The sequence below is a fragment of the Tripterygium wilfordii genome, chromosome 13 (genome assembly GCF_013401445.1).
Source record: "Tripterygium wilfordii isolate XIE 37 chromosome 13, ASM1340144v1, whole genome shotgun sequence".
In the NCBI taxonomy this organism is placed as follows: Eukaryota; Viridiplantae; Streptophyta; class Magnoliopsida; order Celastrales; family Celastraceae; genus Tripterygium; species Tripterygium wilfordii.
In genome coordinates, this window is record NC_052244.1 from 15,587,939 (window position 1) to 15,606,395 (window position 18,457).

Sequence of the window (18,457 nt, forward strand, 5' to 3'; positions counted from 1 at the left end):
AAGTCTACTACAATACGCAAAATAATAGGTCTCACAAACTGTATCAGTTCATAGGTAGGATATATAATCCTGACCTGGTTAGGATACGACTCGTTAGAGATCTACTAGAAATCAAATATTCAACTTAGTACTTACCTCCATTAGCCGAATTTAATAGAGGTGTTAAAAAAAATCGATCTGTCAAATCGATTGATTGGTTATTTTTAAAAAAAAAAATTAAAACTTAATGATAATCGTTTGAAATAATCAACCGATTGATCGGTTAAATTCATGGGAAATTGAATGGTTTACACCCTTAGAATTTAGTATGTTCTGATTGTCCATGAATACAATCGATTTGTTATTCTATTGGTAAAAAAAATATATGTTATTTATGTATTTAATTTTAAAAACTGTTTGTATTTTTTTTTAAAAAAAACCTCAATAACTGAATGGGAGACAATCACAAAAGTAAATAATTGCATGCTAAATTCCATCTGGGAGGACCTGGGCCCATACAACAGGGCCTTTGCAGTTCGAAGAGATACTTCAGCCCATTAGCCCACCGCCTGTGTGTGCACTGTGCCGTATTGCATTTCGAATAGATACTTGCGCACACGGAAGGCGTATAGTAGGGGGGCCTACTCTTTTGGGTTTCAGTAGCTCCCAGTTTTGAATTTTCTCCAATGTCAATGGTCCACATTTTTTAACGAGTTAACCGCTTGTTATTTAGAAGAAAATTGGGATTTAAGAGGTGATTGGGTTGATAAACGGTTGGATTAGACATATATGTGTCCAATGTTCAATTTCAATGTGCTTGAGCTGTATGCAATGGGAGGTTCGAAGAGGCTGTGGGAACCTTCAAGGAAATGCTAAATGCTCTGCTATTCGACCAGAAAATTGTACATTCAAATCACTTGGACTTGTTCTGATCAAGTGTGGAATTTTCAAGACAGGGTGTAGGCAAGTTGGAAGTTATTACAACGAAAAGGGATCCTCATCATGGTTTGCAGACGTGGATTTCTGCCCCTATCTTCTGTTTGTTGGGCTGGTTGACGAAGAAGAAGATGCCTGACAATGATCTGTAACCCAAAATTGTACCAATTGTTTTGGTAAGTTGTGTCTGCAAAGATTCATAATGTATCAAGCAATGTATAGACTTTGAATAGACTCTTACATATATGGATCCGTTTGGTAGAGTTTATCAACAGTTTATACGCTGTATAGAACCGTAAAATATGAATATATATTATACGTCGTCGTTGTATCCGACCAAACGCCTAAAATGTGCTAAAATACATCAAATTTTGTGATTCCTTACTGATTGTATACAAACGCAATTCAACTACATGAAACGTCAACATTTCAAATTGCAGCAACAATGGCTTCCGTACCGTGCCATGAAAGAACAACGTCCTCAAGCCCCTCCTTTAACTCCCACCACTGATTGTCCTCGAATTCCTCACCACCGCTCCCAACCACCTTCATCTCCACTAACAACAGTGACGGAGCCATCTCCAACACCTCCACCGCCACCACTGCCCTCCCTTTCCCCAACCCCATAGCCCCACGCTTCCCTTCCTTCACTCTATACCCAGATTTCATTCCCACCTCCTTCACCCTCTCCATCACTCTCTCCAACGACTCCCTCGACGTGAACCTCTTTCCTCTACTGTTATTGCTCGTCGCCTCGAACAAGCCCGACAAATCGAGCCCCGACGACAAGGATATTATATCAAAGGCGTTCATGCTAGTGACGATGTTTTCTAGTTTAGTACTAGGCTTGGTTGCTTGATCCATTAAGCCGTCTTCGCTTGGCAGTTGTAGTGATTTCTTGAACCAAGAACTCTGCATTACGGCTTCTATGCTCATTCTTGTATTCGGATTCGGATCTAGTAATTGATAGATTATCGATCGCGCCGGCTTCGATATCCAATTGGGCATTTTGTATTCTCTCCGGTGAACCTTTTTGTACATCAAAGGAAGGTTGTTATCCTTGAAAGGCAAAGATCCTGCAAGTAATACATACAATATGACTCCACAAGACCACGCGTCGGCTTTTTCGCCGGCGTATCCCCGCCGGGCTACAACCTCCGGCGCCGTATACGCCGGCGTACCGCACGCCGTGTGAAGCAATCCGTTCTTGAGCTGCTCAGGCAAAGCCGAGAGACCGAAGTCCGAGACCTTGACATTCCCGTTCTCATCCAGCAACAGATTCTGCGGTTTCAGGTCGCGGTGAGCGACGCCGTTCTGGTGGCAAAAGTGGAGAGCCGAAACGAGCTGCTGGAAGTACATCCGGGCCGATGATTCCTTCAATCGTCCGCTACGGAGGACCTTCGAAAAGAGCTCGCCGCCGGAAGCGAGCTCCATGACGAGGTAGATCTTGGTTTTCGTCGCCATGACCTCGTGGATTTTGAGGATGTTCGGGTGGTGGTGAAGGCGGCGCATGGTGGAGATTTCGCAGGTAATGCGAGACTCCATGGACGGATCCAGTGAGAGGATACTCTTGTCGATTATTTTGATGGCCACCGGAGTGTTATCAGCGATTGAGCGCGCTGAATGAACCTTGGCGAAGCTGCCGCGGCCCAACAGGCGGCCCATCTTGTACTTGTTGAGGAGTATGGAGGAAGATATTGGTGGAGGGGGAGGTGGCGGCGGCGGGGCCCCATCCACCATGGCTGCGTGAGTTGCGAGGTCTGGACGACGCAGAGTGAACCCCCAGACTGCACGGGAACGAGTCTTGTTTTTATAGCTGGAGAGGAGTAGGTCGGTTCCGAGTGCCACAAGATTCCAGGTGTATTCTTTCTTTTAGTTTCCGAAATTGCCCTTTTTGTCTTCTTTTTCGGTCCGTTGGTTGTGCTTTGTTTTTGGTTTTTTCTTCACGAGGCATAATTCATAAAAAAAAATTATGTTAAGACTTTTATTTTTTGCTACAAGAATAATTAATTGCTATGGATTTGGGTGGTGTTTTTTTTTTTTTTTTGGGTACGGTGGATTTGGGTTTTGATACTCTCATTTATGATAAAATCGTATTATTTAAATTTTCACGTATTGTTTGAGGAATATTTAAATTCTTTTTGTGCACCAAAAATGTCCCTTTTTTTGGGGACAAATATCATAAATTATTTTAAAAAATATTAGACTAGTTATAATTTTTAGCTCGTAAGATGTTAATTATGGGCTTGGTTTGATAAATAATTTGAAAAACAACATACATGTTATTTTAAATGTGAGCATATATGTTGTATAAAATGTTGTGACTCTTAGGTTTAATTTGTGTTAATAGCATATATGATGTTTAAAATGATGTGAAAAATTATGTACGTGGGTGTTGTGTATTTTTTAATTAAATATCAAATTGTTTCACATTAAAGTAATTTTCAACCAAGGAACATGTTCAATACTTAAAATAAAAGAAAAATCAATTTGTGTTGCCTAGTGTAAAGTACGAGGTTGCTTTCTCTCGTTACGAAATCTGTAGAGGTTTGCGCATAACAATTGGGTTTAGCTTGACGACTGAGAACTCGTCATGTCAACCATTGAAGGTGTTAATGAGAACCCTGATTCATCAAAATGATATACACAATTCTTTATCACTCCATTGGTGGCTCGGGTGTGGAGGTTGTGATACTTGGAAGTTGGAACTCCATGAATAATAGTTAAGTTCAATTATTTTTTACACGTTTTATATATATTAATCGATATGTCATATTCTCATAGCGTCCGTCTTTTACTTGATCTAAAATTTGACTTGTTTTCCAACATGTGTTCTATCAATTATGGTACTTGATTAAATTTCTTCCTACAAATCAAATCAAATTAAAATAAAAATTTATGTTTGTGGTTCAAGAAAAATCATGTTTTACAAAAAAAAAATAATAACTTATGGGATAATGCTTGAGACCCCCAAAAAATGACCCCCAAAAGGTCCCCATTTAATGTAGAGTGTTGGATGTGAAGTGGGTCATACATGTATGTTTTTAATCAATGGTTATTATAATGCCACATAGATTTGGGTGACTTTTGGGGGTGATATTTTGGGGGTGTCTAGCATTGTCCTAATTTATGAGTGTTTGTTGTGTGTCATAAGAAACATAAATGTGTTACGGAATTTTAAGAAAAAAATAGTTCATAAAACAAAGGCCTAAAAAAGAGAAAAATTTCAAGATAATCTCTCTATTGTGGTCAAAAAGCAAGATATATATACACTAATACACATAATATATTTTGAGTGTTTTTCCTTTTGAAACAAAATATTATCTTAGTATGAACAATTTCCTGCCTTATTACAAAACTATTGTGGACACTAACGTAAGATATTGTCCTTGCAAGCCAACATCTTGGACCCTGCCTTTTGGAAAAGAAAAAGAAAAGACAAGCACGTCTTTATGATTATTATGCTTCATAAATCAATTAAATATTTCTTTGGCATATAATGGGAAGGCAATTCCTAGTCGTTTTTTTTTTTTAAACGAGTGAGGAAGGATTCGAACTCTAATTATACCATCTTTATCACTCTAACTAGTGACTCGGATAGACAATTCCTAATTGTTGAGGAGTACTAAAAGGACAACTTTCTCACACCAAAATTATATCATGTCTCCATTAAAAAATCTAAATGATGATCTTGAATATTTAAATGAAGAGCAAACAACATTGATTCCTTCATTGTCACTAGATATCCTTAAGGTGGCTACAGAGAAAAACCTAATTAATATTGGTTAGTGCAGCACTTACGTAGTTGGAGGCATTAATTAGTTTACAAGGAAGGCCCAACAGCTTCACCAGATCCGTATGAACAAATACATACCCATATCGCAAAGCCCGTAGTCCAGTTCCACTAACCTTAGGCTACAATGAAGGCCCAAAAGCTTCAGCGGATCCGTATGATGGGCCACATGACTCAGCCCACGCCCATATACACGTCATCAAGATATCCCTCCCTCCGGGCCTCCACGCATTCATGTTATGACTTTTGAATCGCAGTCACAAAGCGAAGCCCACTGCGACTTTCTTTTGTTTTCAAGAGGGGAGAGAGAGAGAGAGAGAGAGAGAGAGAGAGAGGAGAGGAGAGTGAGAGAAAATTATTCCAGCACTTTCTCGGAGATTTTATCCATCGTCTTAAGTGTCTGGAGAAAATGTCTTCTGTGGGAACATCAAAGGCAATGCTGGAGATCGCCAAGTTCGGGCTGTATGTGAGCGTTCCGATCTTTCTTATGTATACTTTCGCCAACAATACCAAGAATATCCAGAAAATCATGGGAAATGTACTCTCTCGATCTAATATGTTCATATTTTGAAATTTTATTTTCCATAGCGTTATTGATTATCAAATTTTGGTGGAGAACGAAATTAGTATGTTTTTAATAGGTTTTCGAGGTTTACCTGCACTTAGTTTTCTTTAAATATATAGATTTGTTCTGGGATTTTTTTTTTGAATTATAGGTTCTTGTTAGCTGATTTTCTAGATTAATATTGATCTGTTCTTTCTCTATTCTTGGGAGGAAATCGGATAGCTGATGGTTTTGAGATCTTGATGTTTGACGATAGCATCATCAAATTGGAAATTTGATTCTGTGACTGGAATTTTTCATTGCTCTTTGCCAGAAACTTAAAATTAATGCTGTTCAATTGCTCATCATTTTGTTTGGCGCAATAAATTTGCGGAAATTGACACGAGCTTATGCAAAGTAATTGAAGTTCCGCTGCCAATCAAAGAATCTATTACTGCTGCTTACTTGCTGTAAATGTATTGGATGAAGTGATAACTTAATGCTCGTATACCATCATGGTTTTCTTCCTTCAATCTCAATCAGTGGTTTCAGTGTTTTTGTTTTTTTTTTCCCCTGTTTTTATTGCCGTTGTTGCTGTTTTTTTTGAAGAATTTTGCGTCTACTATTTATTGCCTGCTTACTTTTGATGGGATATTCACATATTTGACTTCTGTACAATTTTGCCTGGTTAAGTATAGAAGCCAGCCAAAACATAGCGAAGTGACATCGTAATTGCTGTGTAACTAATACAGTGGACAGAAGTGCTTTTGTTAAATAGTCTTTCTTAGCACTTGCTGGATGAAAAAGGTGTTTTGCATCTCTTTGGTTACGTGGCTTGTGTTTTTGCTGTTTCACTGTTGACTATGGTTCGAATGCTTTCAAGCTTGTTGGTTTCTCAGAATTCTTGGCTACTAAATCCCGCTAATCTTGCAAGTTAAATAATTTCTTCATTTAAATGCTCAAGTCTTCATAATTTTCCTTGTTGAATGTAGGTGTCAAAGATTGTGAATAATTGAAACAAGCTTAAGTACTAGTTTCAGCCATATTGGTTTCTTTGAGAGTTAGGTATTAAATGGTATGATAGGGGTTTAGATTGCCCATGTGTGATGCCAAAAATTGTTGGATGCAATGTTAGTTATACGAAAATAATGGGGAATGCACTGAGAAATAGAGAAGAAAAGGATTTTATTTCAACAAAAAGGAAGCACAGGCTTTATTGCACAGAATCTTTGATTGTCAGTGGAACTTCAATTACTTTGCATAAGTTTCTTAATATTATCTTTAATTCCTGAGGTTTTCTTTGGTTACTATTTACTAATTTCTAAATCAGTTCTATTTCCTTTGTGAAGCATTCTTATGTAGTTTATCCTCCGGAGGGACCAAGGCCTCAGTCACCAGAAGAGTTAAGAGAGATGGCACGCAAATTGGCTCAGAAGAAAAACATGAATTAATTCTAAGGGCTGTATGTGACTTACTGACTTTGTGGGGCTTTCAGGTTGTATTCGGAGGTAGTTTTCTCTGTATCCTTCCATAATATGCAGTGTAAAAAGCTTAGATGTATATTCTAAGAATATGATATGTATTTTTAATTTGGATATTGCACATTTATGTTTTACTGTCATATATGTTCACAATTCACATCATGAAAACTGCCTCTACAGACTCCAGCAGCATTGTGGGAGTCTTGCGCATCATGTGTTGTTTTGGGAACATGGAACTCGATTCTTTGTGAATCTAAATGAGTAAATTCTGTTGCTTGGATCTATACACAATTAGTGTATAAACTATAAACATCATTTTTCTAGGGTATATTTCCTGCCTTTTCCCTCTCCTCGGGTTTTTTTTCCCCCTTCATTTGACAAAATGATATGCCCTAATTTTGCCTTGGTCCTAGCTGAGTACTTGTTCCCTGACTTGGGAAGATTACGTAATTAGCATTCATGTTTATCCAGTTTCAACTTTAAAGGCTATTTCTTGCTGAAGTTTAGTGGTATGTGGATCTTCTGCCGGAGATTGAGAAGATGATGACCGAGGACTGCGGTCTTGTCATGTTCATCCGAACTCTGATTATATGCCACAAAGTACTTGAAAACTTCTGGTTGCGCTGAGGAGAGCCAAAAACTGAAGGCATGTGAAAGGATAAATATTACTCTGCAGAGCTATCTTATATGGCCTTATTTTACTGAGATAGCTTTGTTTTCTTTGTATTTCCATAATTCCATCAAAGTTCTGACCATACGTATTTCAGTTTACATATTTTAAGAATTTGAGATGTTTCCACGAACTTCATAACCAATGGCCCACCTCAATGTTTCAGAGTACTTATCAGAAATAACTTTCATGTTCAATGGTATGTACGTTGTGGTCACTAGGTACCATCAACGATCCATGCATGGTTTGTAGTTGTAACGGAGAACGATATCATTTATTATTCAATATGTGTCAAAACTAGAATCGTTCGGTCTGTACGTACAAAAGTTTTTCATCCAACGACGTGGTAAGTTTGGTGAAAACCTAACGCGTGACAACAATGGTTGCTCCCAATGAGAATTATTGAACTTAAGACCTCCCTAATCCATACGACATATGGTTTGAGACCTAGAGAGATTCATCAAAGTTCTATCATCCAAATGGTTCCCAACTAATCCTTTAGACATGTCAAATCTCCCTAAAATGATTAAAACTTGGGTATAAAATTTATCCACCCTTGGTGTTCAGCTGGTGACAGTGGGGAAGGATTAGGGTACCCTGGTAAGTTAAGAGCCAAAAATATCAAGTAGTAGGGGTAGCAAGTTGAAACCAGTAGGGTCTACATGAACCAGAATTCCATTTAAGAACTGTCACTGACACATTACTCATTAGTTGAGCCATTAACAGACCAGAATTTAAGGCCTTCAAGTTGTCTTCACAACAGGACTATTGGTAGTTGGCTAATATTAATTAGTTGCTGTCCCTAATTAATCTTTGCCAACTCTAAGGACATGTCCTCCGTATTTGCTATGGTAATTTTTTTTTTGTAAATTTTAAACTATGTGTAAGCTTTAAACATTTCAAATAAAATGATGAAAAAGAAAAAGAAGTTCAATTAAAATTCTACCATTTTAAATATAATAATAGAATTTTTTATAATCATCATGTGTATTTTAGTTCTTGTTTATTGTTAGTCTACATTTTAAGGATAAACATAAATTAATAATGATGTTGTTCACTTTAAAAAGGTTTATTCATTTTAAAAAAGGTCTATTCATCATGTTTATTTATTTTAAGGATATTATTCATTTTTAAAATGTTTATTTAGCATTCTAATGATAATCATTATGTTTATTCATTTTAAAAATACTAATAGTAATCACGTTATTCACAACTCCATCGTTAGATTTTTTTATTTAATTTTCAAAATAATGACGCTATACTATTTTTAGCTTCAAAGTAGTCTTTTTTTTTTTACGATGACGTTGTTGCTATTTTATTAAAAAAAATGACCAAGTGTTATTTGGGTATTTAATTATATTGAAGATGCTATTTTGGGGAAAAAATAATATTAAATTCAACTTAATTAAGAGTGTCATTTAGTTCACTCAAATGTGAAATACCAATACCAACAAAAGGTGACTCGATTGATAATCGATTGGATTAATCATACGTGTGTCTAAATTTGATTAATGTGTAATATCACTATATCAGTCCAGTTTTGACACGTAAAGCATTCGCATTAGAAGGGATGGCAAAGCGGGAAAAAAAGACGTAAGAGTAGGGCAAATGTTTAGAGAGGAAACAGCCTCCCGGAAGATCCCGCGAATTTCCCGGTTGGCAAATTGAATGTACACGGCGGTTTAACAATTAAGAGTTCGTTGGGGTAGTTGTATCCTCCCACCATTTCCCTCTCTCTTTAAATTCATACACTCTCCCCCTCACTTTCTTGCAAGAAAACTCAATTTTTCCTAACTCTCTCTCTCTCTTTATTAATTTCTGCTCTCTTTGATTCGCAGGCTTAATTTCTCATCTGGGTTTTGCATTTCTTACCCAAATCTTATTATAATACTTCCAAGTAAGTTGATTCTTCTGGTCGACTCCAACTCTTTTGGATATTTAAGGTGGGTTTGTGGTTGCTTTTTGATTCCAACAATGGCAGAAGAGAATAGGCAGAACCCAAGACCAGAATCCTCTGTTGTAATGGAAGGAAGGGCAAATAAGCTGCCAAACTTTCTCTTATCGGTTAGATTGAAATATGTGAAATTGGGTTACCATTACTTGATCTCTAATGCTATGTATCTTCTGCTGTTGCCACTCCTATTGGTTTCTTCCGCTCATCTTTCTACCTTCACTTTAGACAATTTTATGCAGCTGTGGAGTCAACTGAAGTTCAATTTTGTCTCTGCAACTCTGTGCTCTGGTCTTATTGTTTTCTTGGCTACTCTGTATTCCACGAGCAGACCAAGAAAAGTCTACTTGGTAGATTTCGCATGTTATAAGCCTCCCACTGAACGCATATGCACAAGAGAGATTTTCATGGAGAGATCAGCACTTGCTGGGTTCTTCACAGAGGAGAATTTGGCATTCCAGAAGAAAATTCTCGAGAGGTCTGGTTTGGGACAAAAGACTTACTTGCCGGAAGCAGTGATGCGGCTCCCGCCGAACCCGTGTATAGCAGAGGCAAGAAAAGAAGCAGAGACTGTGATGTTCAATGCAATCGATGAACTCTTGTCCAAAACAGGGGTTAAGGCTAAGGACATTGGGATTATTGTTGTGAATTGCAGTTTGTTCAATCCGACACCGTCTTTGTCTTCCATGATTGTGAATCATTACAAGCTCAGAGGGAACATCTTGAGCTTTAATCTTAGTGGTATGGGCTGCAGTGCTGGTCTTATTTCAATTGATCTTGCCAAACAACTCCTACAGGTTTGTTGCCATCGACTTATATTTTCTGTCCCATTTTTGGGGGGGTTGTATACACTGCTAGCATATATGGAGTATAAAAAACCCATTTAATAAACCCACTTGTCAAGATGTCTAGGTGTCTTTGGGTCACCTTGTAGCACATGGCTCGAGTGGACGGGGTCACAAACTTTCACAGTGGCAAGTTTGGTGGTGTTAGACGAATCACCAAGTGACCATGAGATCAAGTCTCTTATCTCACATCGTCGAGGAAAACATGTAAACAAAATATAATAGGTCAAACTTCTAAATTAGTAACAAGTTCTTTTTCCTGAGCTCAAACTAGTATGGATTGGTGTTGGGCTTACTAAGACAAATCTGTATGGGTCAGTACAGGCACACCCAAAACAGACAAAATGTTAATAAAGTGAAGGGACGAGTTGTTATAATCATAATTAAAAGGGCCTAGGAAGACTAATCTATGCGGACCAATATGAGCTGATCCAAAGCGGATAAATGTAATTGATATGGAGGGACCGGTGGTCGTAACAACTACAGCCATAATTAAAGGACTTCTTTGATCATTGTCACCAGATTTACATGAAATGAATATGGGTTTTGTACTTTTAATGGAACATTGTGTTCTTTCATTCTAACAGGTACATCCCAACTCATATGCTCTAGTGGTAAGCATGGAGAACATAACCCTCAATTGGTATTTTGGGAATGAAAGATCTATGCTTGTATCAAACTGCCTCTTCAGAATGGGTGGCGCAGCAATCCTTCTCTCAAACAAATCATCTGACCGCAGGCGATCCAAGTACCAACTCATTCACACTGTCCGGACACACAAGGGTGCCGATGACAAATCCTACAACTGTGTTTTCCAGCAAGAGGATCCGAACAAAAAAGTTGGTGTGGCTCTCTCTAAAGACCTAATGGCAGTTGCAGGTGAAGCACTTAAGACCAATATCACAACACTAGGACCATTAGTTCTTCCAATGTCAGAGCAAATACTTTTCTTCGCAACTTTAGTTGCGAGAAAAGTGTTTAAGATGAACATCAAACCCTATATTCCGGATTTCAAGCTCGCTTTCGAGCATTTCTGCATTCATGCAGGAGGAAGGGCAGTGTTGGATGAGTTGGAGAAGAATCTTGAGCTTTCTGAGTGGCATATGGAGCCATCAAGAATGACACTTTATAGGTTTGGAAATACTTCAAGTAGTTCTTTGTGGTATGAATTGGCTTACTCTGAAGCTAAAGGGAGGATCAGGAAGGGAGATAGGACATGGCAGATTGCATTTGGTTCAGGATTCAAGTGTAACAGTGCTGTGTGGAAGGCATTGAGGACAATCAATCCTGCAAAAGAGAGGAGTCCTTGGATTGATGAGATTCATGAGTTCCCTGTTCATGTGCCTAAAGTGGAAGCCATTAATGCTTCTAAATGAAGCCTCCAATATTCCGGGCGGACCCGTAAACGAGGGTGCCCGAGATCTATTGTAATTGTTTTTATTGCGTAGCTGCTGAAATAAAAATGGATTTGGGGCTCTGAAATTAGCTAGGAATTCTAGAGTCTCAAAATTTGACATCCAATGATGAAATCACATTACACATCATCATCGCTTATTTTTATCCAAGGGCCATAAACTCATGCCTTTTCTCTCTCCCTCTTTTGTCCATATGCTCATCAGATTTACAATTCCTCTGACTATGCCACCACCGTCACCGATCACCACCCCGCTAGTGTAGTCCTCAGCCACCCTCTATCATCACCGGACATCTCCTAGCTGCCTCCTCGAGCTACCTGCCAGACCACTCCACCCTCTTCCTTGAAGATTTGAAAGATTTGGAATTTGGGTATTTTTGGATTTCGAATTTCAAAAATTATTTTCTTAAATATGTGAAAGATCTGTTAAGGATTTGAACATTTGTTATATGGTAGGCTTATTGGAGTGCTTTTAGCAACCACACTCATTGATGGAAGGAATCATTTTCTTGACAGCTATAGCATCTCCGTCCAAGGCAGGAATCTACTTTTCATGGCTTAAAACTCTTAATAATAAATAACTATGTGGCATGGCTGAACAATTAGACGAAATTTGAGACTCTCAAATTCCTAACGAATTTGAGAGCTCCCGAATCCAATAAAAATGTGGTAATCAAATTCATCGCATGAGAGTAGAAAATATTTCGGATTTATATTCAACGGCACATAATTTTCATGTCTTTTCTTTGGTTTGATGTTTTTTGGAATAAAAAATATATTATTGGACTCGTAAACCCAATGTAAACACATTTATAAATTTTTAAAAAAATTGTAGTGACTTTACACTAAAAAAAAATTACACATGGCCCAGCCAAACAACCACTCCATGTGGGTGCCCGGAGTCTGTCATAATTATTTTTACAACAAACCCCATTGTAAGTTTAAAAAATTATGAATGTATTTTGATCAACACAACAATATATTTCTACAAATCCTTTTACGGCATCTGTGATACAATTCAGACAGGCGATCTGTCCAACACCTGGTGTACAAGGATATAGCCCCTCTTTTTTTCTTGCTGCTCCACCTTTTGACTCATTTGTTCCAACTCCAAAGTCCCCTCGATCAAAAGAGAGAGGAGGGTCTTGCCTAGCCCTGAGGTAATGGGCTTGTATTTGGGCTTTTGGGCCATAAGAAGGGTAGCTTTAGTCACACCCCGATGTTTACTAAAGATACTCCGACTTACGTTGACTCCGCGTTGACTTCATATATTTTGATGCTGAGGATTAAAACACCCCATATCATTCAAAGCCTTGGAAGCTCAGAACAGAGGAGAGTGTCTCTGTCGACGGAGACGTAGACGCAATGGAGAACGAAAGCTAGAACGTCATGGAGCACGGAGGGAGAGCTCTGGTGACGCCGCAGGCACGCCACTGCTACAATGGTGAGTTTTCAGTGTTGTCCTTGTATATGGAGTTGAGATAAAACACCAAATGTTGGCGTAGACCATTGGCTCCCCAATAGCCAGATGTCGCTACAGGTGATTCGCTCAACGGACACCGGATCTGTGACAATTTGATGCTGAGGGAGGTTATCCCCTCATACCTCAAGTTCATAGAACTCAGATGATGTCATTCACTTTCGAATAAGCACAAAGACCTAAAATAAAAATAAATTTCATTTCAAAAAGAAGATCTCTCTGGCCCCGAGCAAGCTATTCAAGAAGCCACTTTCTAGCTACTAGCTTACTAAGCTTATTTCCCTCCTTTTGGAGTGGTGCTTGAAAGTAAAAAAACTTTAGGAGTTGTATACTTGTATTGCTCCAACCAAGGAACAATTGTATGATGGGCAAAACCCTTTTGTGGATTCCCAAAATTCTGTAATTAGAGGTTCAATTCTTTGATACTTTTATTTAATTCTATTTTGGGGTTTTGTTGGTTATTGGATTTGTGCTGAGCTCGTGATGCTTTGATTTAGGTTACCTGTTTGAGGGACATCCGACCGTGGATCCTAAACCACCATAGCGCCTCAATGGCTGGTGCAATCAAACCTCTTGAACAACTAGCAATTTGCTCAAACAACTCATAAGCGGGTTAGATAATGTGGGGTTGTATAGGCTGGGCATCTTGTGCTTTGTTTTGGTTATAATTGTTGTGGATATCCTTTTAATTATCTGCATTATGTGCTCTCTTTTTTTGTTGAATTTTGCTTAGCATGTCTTCTAGTGAATGGCATGCTCTGTTTTGTAATGAAATGCAACTAATTCCTCTGTTTTCTAAACTCTTTTTTGGGCATGGGGTACATTTGTAAAATGTTTGATATTTTATGTACTTTTGGTGTCATTAGTAAAATGTTAAAAAATTTGGGTTGCTATCAACTTGGGGTATGTTTAGTAAAAATCGGGGTGTGACTAAAGTTTCCCCCATAAGAATATACTTTTCTCTTTGCTTGAGCCCAGTGGCACAGCCATGGGTGTGTTCTCGTTCAGGTTAATATTTTTATGCAATTTAAACAAGGCCCAAGAAGGCCCAAATCTCATGGCCTTAGAAACAGCCCATGACTCGTTGCAGCCCAATATTTGTAAAAAGTTGCAATTTCCGGTCACGATCACACTGATCGGACTTGTCTGCCCTTCCTCAAAGACAATTCCTACACCGCCATAGCCGTATCTCCTCGAAACAATAATGCAGAAGAGGGAGCTGGGCAAATCAGTGGGCGCAACCGGCGCGACCACAGCTACGCCGGCCAAAAGAGGTCGCCCATTCGGCAGTACCAACAGCGTATCCGCTGCGTCGGCCGTCGATTCCGCCGCTCCCTCGAGTCTCCTTGGGCCGTCTCTACAGGTCCACACTTCCTTTGCCGGTAATCTTCTCAAATTCCTAGATCGTACAATACTAGATTTGAATTTCAAGTGCGAATTCTCATTGGATCTGTTGTGTTAACTTCAGATCAGAACAATAGAAGGATAGTTTTGGCGCTTCAAAGTGGGCTAAAGAGTGAGTTAACATGGGCATTGAATACGCTTACCCTCCTGTCCTTCAAGGAGAAAGACGAAGTTCGCAAAGACGCAACTCCGCTCGCAAAGATTCCTGGCTTACTGGATGCTCTTCTCCAAGTTGTAGGTTTCTTTTAAGGTTACGATTATTTGAATGGCCAGTTTCCCTTTATTGCATTCTTCCCTGTTTGAGATGGTTTAAGTGTTCATTATAAATTGAACAGATAGATGATTGGCGGGATATAGCGCTACCTCGCGAGCTTGTGAAAGCTCCTAGGGTTAGAACACTAGGTGTGAATTCTACAGTAACAGGTTTCGGGGATGAGTACCTTGCGTTTGGGGCCAACGATAGGTAAGCTTTTAAGTTTAAATTTCACGTGATTGTGTGAAATTCAGAGTGAGAGAATGTAATTTCAGTGTGGTGTTTTTGCGTGGTAGCATGGGGTCTGGTTCAGCCGTAGGTGAAGGGCAGAAGAGTGCAGGGAAAGTTCGCCATTCTGAATGGTGGATGGAGGAGGATGGATTATTTAATTTGGATGAAGAGGGGAGGGCGGAGAAGCAGCATTGTGCTGTGGCTGCTTCGAATATCATACGCAACTTCTCCTTCATGCCAGACAATGAAGTCATTATGGCTCAGCATCGACATTGTTTGGAGACGGTTTTTCAGTGCATAGAAGATTATGTCGTAGGTGAGACAGTGTGTTATTGGTGACAGTATAACCTTCGTTCCATAATTATATTCTTGAATGTCATCTATAATGCTAGCTCTTTCCTCCCCTTGAATTTATTTGTGCATGTCATAATTTTAAACTGACGATGGACTGATTCTAGATTCAGTTGGTTTGATGCCTACGAAGTGCTGCCATCTTTCTTCTGTCCTTGTTCAAAGGTTAATTTTCTCAACGTTCAGTATGGTCAGGAAAAACTATTGAACATTTCTTGGGAATTTATTAGACCCATTCCGTGGGGTAGTGTGCCAATGATAATCTTTTTGTAGGCATGTCATGAATGATTACATTCAGATTTGTTTATGCCTTCCAGTTACTTGTGTTGCACCCCTTTTGTGTCCTTTCAACAGAATTTTATTATCAAAAGATAGGCAATGTGCTGTGAAGGAGCATGTGGCGTGGTATCTGATTTTGAATATAAATATTTTTCGATAGTACTGAAGATCATATGTTTCAATTTTTAATTTTTACATAGTTTAGAGCTATTAAATGTGTTGATGAAATGAATAAATATGGCATGGTGGCATGTTCTCACATATATGGCATTAGTTATCTGAATTCTTCCTATATTAAGATGTGTATACTGAAATATGAAGTTAATCAATCTTAGGCACTTGAACTTTTGAACTGGAATGTTGGAGTTTTTTTACTTCTGCATCCTTATTGCCTGCACTTAATTTCCAAGTCTTACTTCTACCCTTTTTTCTTTTTTTTTTATCCACTATTTTCCTTGTGCATCCTTATTCTCTGCACTCGCAGGGTCCATTTTTTTTCTCTGCTCCTCCTCCATCTCTCTCCAGTGCTTTAGTGATGAGTGGGGACTTTACTTTGAATATCTCATTTGTTTCTAGCTTGTAATTTTTCTGGGTGACAGTCGTGAAGCATCATATGGAAATTGTAGTTGTTGCATCAAACTTGAGCTGATATGTTTTCTTATGCTCTGTTTTTGTGCAGAGAATCCTGAAAGATAGTGTGTTGGTTTTGGATTTTTGAATTATTACTTGATATCACAATATTAAATAGTCTAAGTATAAAGTATCACATTGTCTCTTTCACTGCATTCATGCTTTTGGTTGTAATCCTCTTAAAGTTTCCACCTTGAACAGAGGATGAGGAACTTGTTACAAATTCCCTTGAGACAATTGTGAATTTGGCTCCATTGCTCGACCTTCGAATCTTCAGCTCTTCAAAGCCATCTTACATCAAAATTACGTGAGAGATCTACCCTGCATTTGGCTTTAACCTACGTCTTTAGTCTTTTAACTCAGTTATCAAATCTCATGATTGTTCTCATTGAAAAGCGAGAAACGTGCTGTTCAAGCCATCATGGGGATGCTGGGATCTGCGGTCAGAGCCTGGCATTGTGCAGCTGCTGAATTACTGGGACGTTTAATAATCAATCCTGATAACGAACCTTTCCTTCTTCCCTTTGTTCCTCAGGTTCATATTGCTTTAACCAATAATGTTTTTTTTGTGTTGACAGAAACACATGTGGATTATGCATATGATTATTCTGAATTTTTGCAGATCCATAAGCGATTAGTTGATCTTATGAGCTTGCCGGCAGGTGATGCCCAAGCAGCTGCTGTTGGTGCACTCTATAACCTTGCTGAAGTTAACATGGACTGCAGGTTGAAGCTTGCCAGTGAACGATGGTAATTTTCCAGCATTTTCTTCACAGTGCTTTATGTTTTCTTTTCCCTCATTGTACATCAACAATGCAAGAACTAAAATTATGCTGAAGGATGTTACCAGGTAACTTGCTGTATGTTTGATATGATGTTTTCCATCTCCATTGACTTAATTCAGGGCAATTGATCGACTGTTGAAAGTGATCAAGACACCACACCCAGTACCAGAAATTTGCAGGAAAGCAGCAATGATATTGGAGAGCCTTGTTTCCGAGCCGCAGAACAGGACCTTGCTATTGTCTTATGAGAATGCATTCGCAGAGATACTTCTCTCTGATAGCAGATATTCTGACACATTTGCCAGGATATTGTATGAATTGACTGCAAGACCAAACAATAAAGTGGCTTCCGCTCGGGGTATTTGGGGTATGTAACCTAAATTCTTAATCATTTGTAGGTTTGAGTACTTACTGTAATTTATTAGGTTCATAGTTAGCCACCTTTTAGGCCCCGTATATGCTGGCTGACTGTAGTAAGGCTTTAGTTGGTCAAAATGTCAAGACAGCCTGCTAGGTTTGTTAAATTAAGGCGATCCGTCTAGACGGATCCATCATCAAACGTAATTTGATACTCCTTTGTGATCCAGTTCCCCTTGGTTTGAGTGTGTGGTATAATAGTTTCAATGAAATGTAAGAGCGTCATAGTCTGCTGCTGCTGCTTGTATCTAGCTTTGACTCCTTGAGATAATTGGGTTTTGCTATTTTTGTTTTCGGCTCTTGCCACGGGAGGATCAATGATCGTGAGGCTCCTCTGCATGTGTGCTGTTGTTTTGTTGATCGAACCTCTTACCCACCAAACTAAAGAGTACATCTAAACCTTAATGTTACAGGAAGACATAATAATCGAGTTGATTTATGATTGCTGATTGAAGATGTGCTTGAAAGTCACATCCTCAGAGTCGTTATGCGTAGTGGAATATATATACATGTATATATTCTTGCTTTTGAGAATTTTAAAAGACGTCTGCCAAAAGAGAAACTGAATATAAGTGTAAGAAAAGTGAAGAAAGAAGTGAAGAAAGAACAAAGAAAAAGTTAGCCAAGTGAGGAACTGAAGAAGAAAGACAAAGGAGTGAAGAAACCTAATGTTATTGTCCATGTCACACACTAAAATAAATGTTTCAATAAAAGAAAATCACTATAGTCTGTCTCCTTACTCATCTCCTAAGTCCTAACCTATGGCCGTTTTGGCTTATTATATTAAAATTTTAATATCCTAATTCCATGACTTTATATATAATTAAGAATTTAAGTCTGGCCCTTGTAAAGCTTAACTTCTCTGGAGCCCGTGAAGTGGTGAATTTTATTCTCGGGGGCCAGTATTTGAAGCAAAAGAGGAGTTAAAAGACAAATAAAGCAAATTTTATCACGGCGATTGAGATACCACGAGTACCTCCCGTTGTCAACAAACCCAAGTTCAGCAAGAAGTAA

The 18,457-nt window shown here is 38.6% G+C and overlaps 4 protein-coding genes across 5 annotated transcripts; 3 read left to right on the top strand and 1 right to left on the bottom strand.

The window, feature by feature from the left end:
• Positions 1-1,203: 1,203 nt before the first annotated feature.
• LOC120013284 (CBL-interacting serine/threonine-protein kinase 7-like) lies at positions 1,204-2,719 on the bottom strand. Its single transcript, XM_038865038.1, has one exon. It carries the CDS (start codon positions 2,653-2,655, stop codon positions 1,345-1,347), a length of 1,311 nt encoding a protein of 436 aa, XP_038720966.1. The 5' UTR covers positions 2,656-2,719; the 3' UTR covers positions 1,204-1,344.
• Positions 2,720-5,010: 2,291 nt separating this feature from the next.
• On the top strand, positions 5,011-7,017 carry LOC120012277. The gene is made up of 2 exons (XM_038863617.1): positions 5,011-5,246; positions 6,602-7,017. Exons 1-2 carry the CDS (start codon positions 5,118-5,120, stop codon positions 6,701-6,703), a joined length of 231 nt encoding a protein of 76 aa, XP_038719545.1. The 5' UTR covers positions 5,011-5,117; the 3' UTR covers positions 6,704-7,017.
• A 2,169-nt stretch (positions 7,018-9,186) lies between these two features.
• LOC120012322 (3-ketoacyl-CoA synthase 20-like) lies at positions 9,187-11,720 on the top strand. The gene is made up of 2 exons (XM_038863685.1): positions 9,187-10,151; positions 10,787-11,720. The coding sequence occupies exons 1-2, from the start codon at positions 9,378-9,380 to the stop codon at positions 11,573-11,575; spliced, it is 1,563 nt and encodes a 520-aa protein (XP_038719613.1). The 5' UTR covers positions 9,187-9,377; the 3' UTR covers positions 11,576-11,720.
• Positions 11,721-14,211: 2,491 nt separating this feature from the next.
• On the top strand, positions 14,212-17,674 carry LOC120011958 (armadillo repeat-containing protein LFR-like). 2 transcript variants are annotated; one of them, XM_038863160.1, is made up of 8 exons: positions 14,212-14,475; positions 14,562-14,731; positions 14,833-14,960; positions 15,026-15,297; positions 16,443-16,548; positions 16,638-16,776; positions 16,864-16,991; positions 17,146-17,674. In XM_038863160.1, the coding sequence occupies exons 1-8, from the start codon at positions 14,298-14,300 to the stop codon at positions 17,399-17,401; spliced, it is 1,377 nt and encodes a 458-aa protein (XP_038719088.1). In that variant the 5' UTR covers positions 14,212-14,297; the 3' UTR covers positions 17,402-17,674. The 2 variants fall into 2 exon arrangements, with proteins under 2 accessions (XP_038719088.1, XP_038719089.1); XM_038863161.1 differs by having other exon boundaries at positions 15,047-15,297.
• The last annotated feature ends 783 nt before the right edge of the window (positions 17,675-18,457 follow it).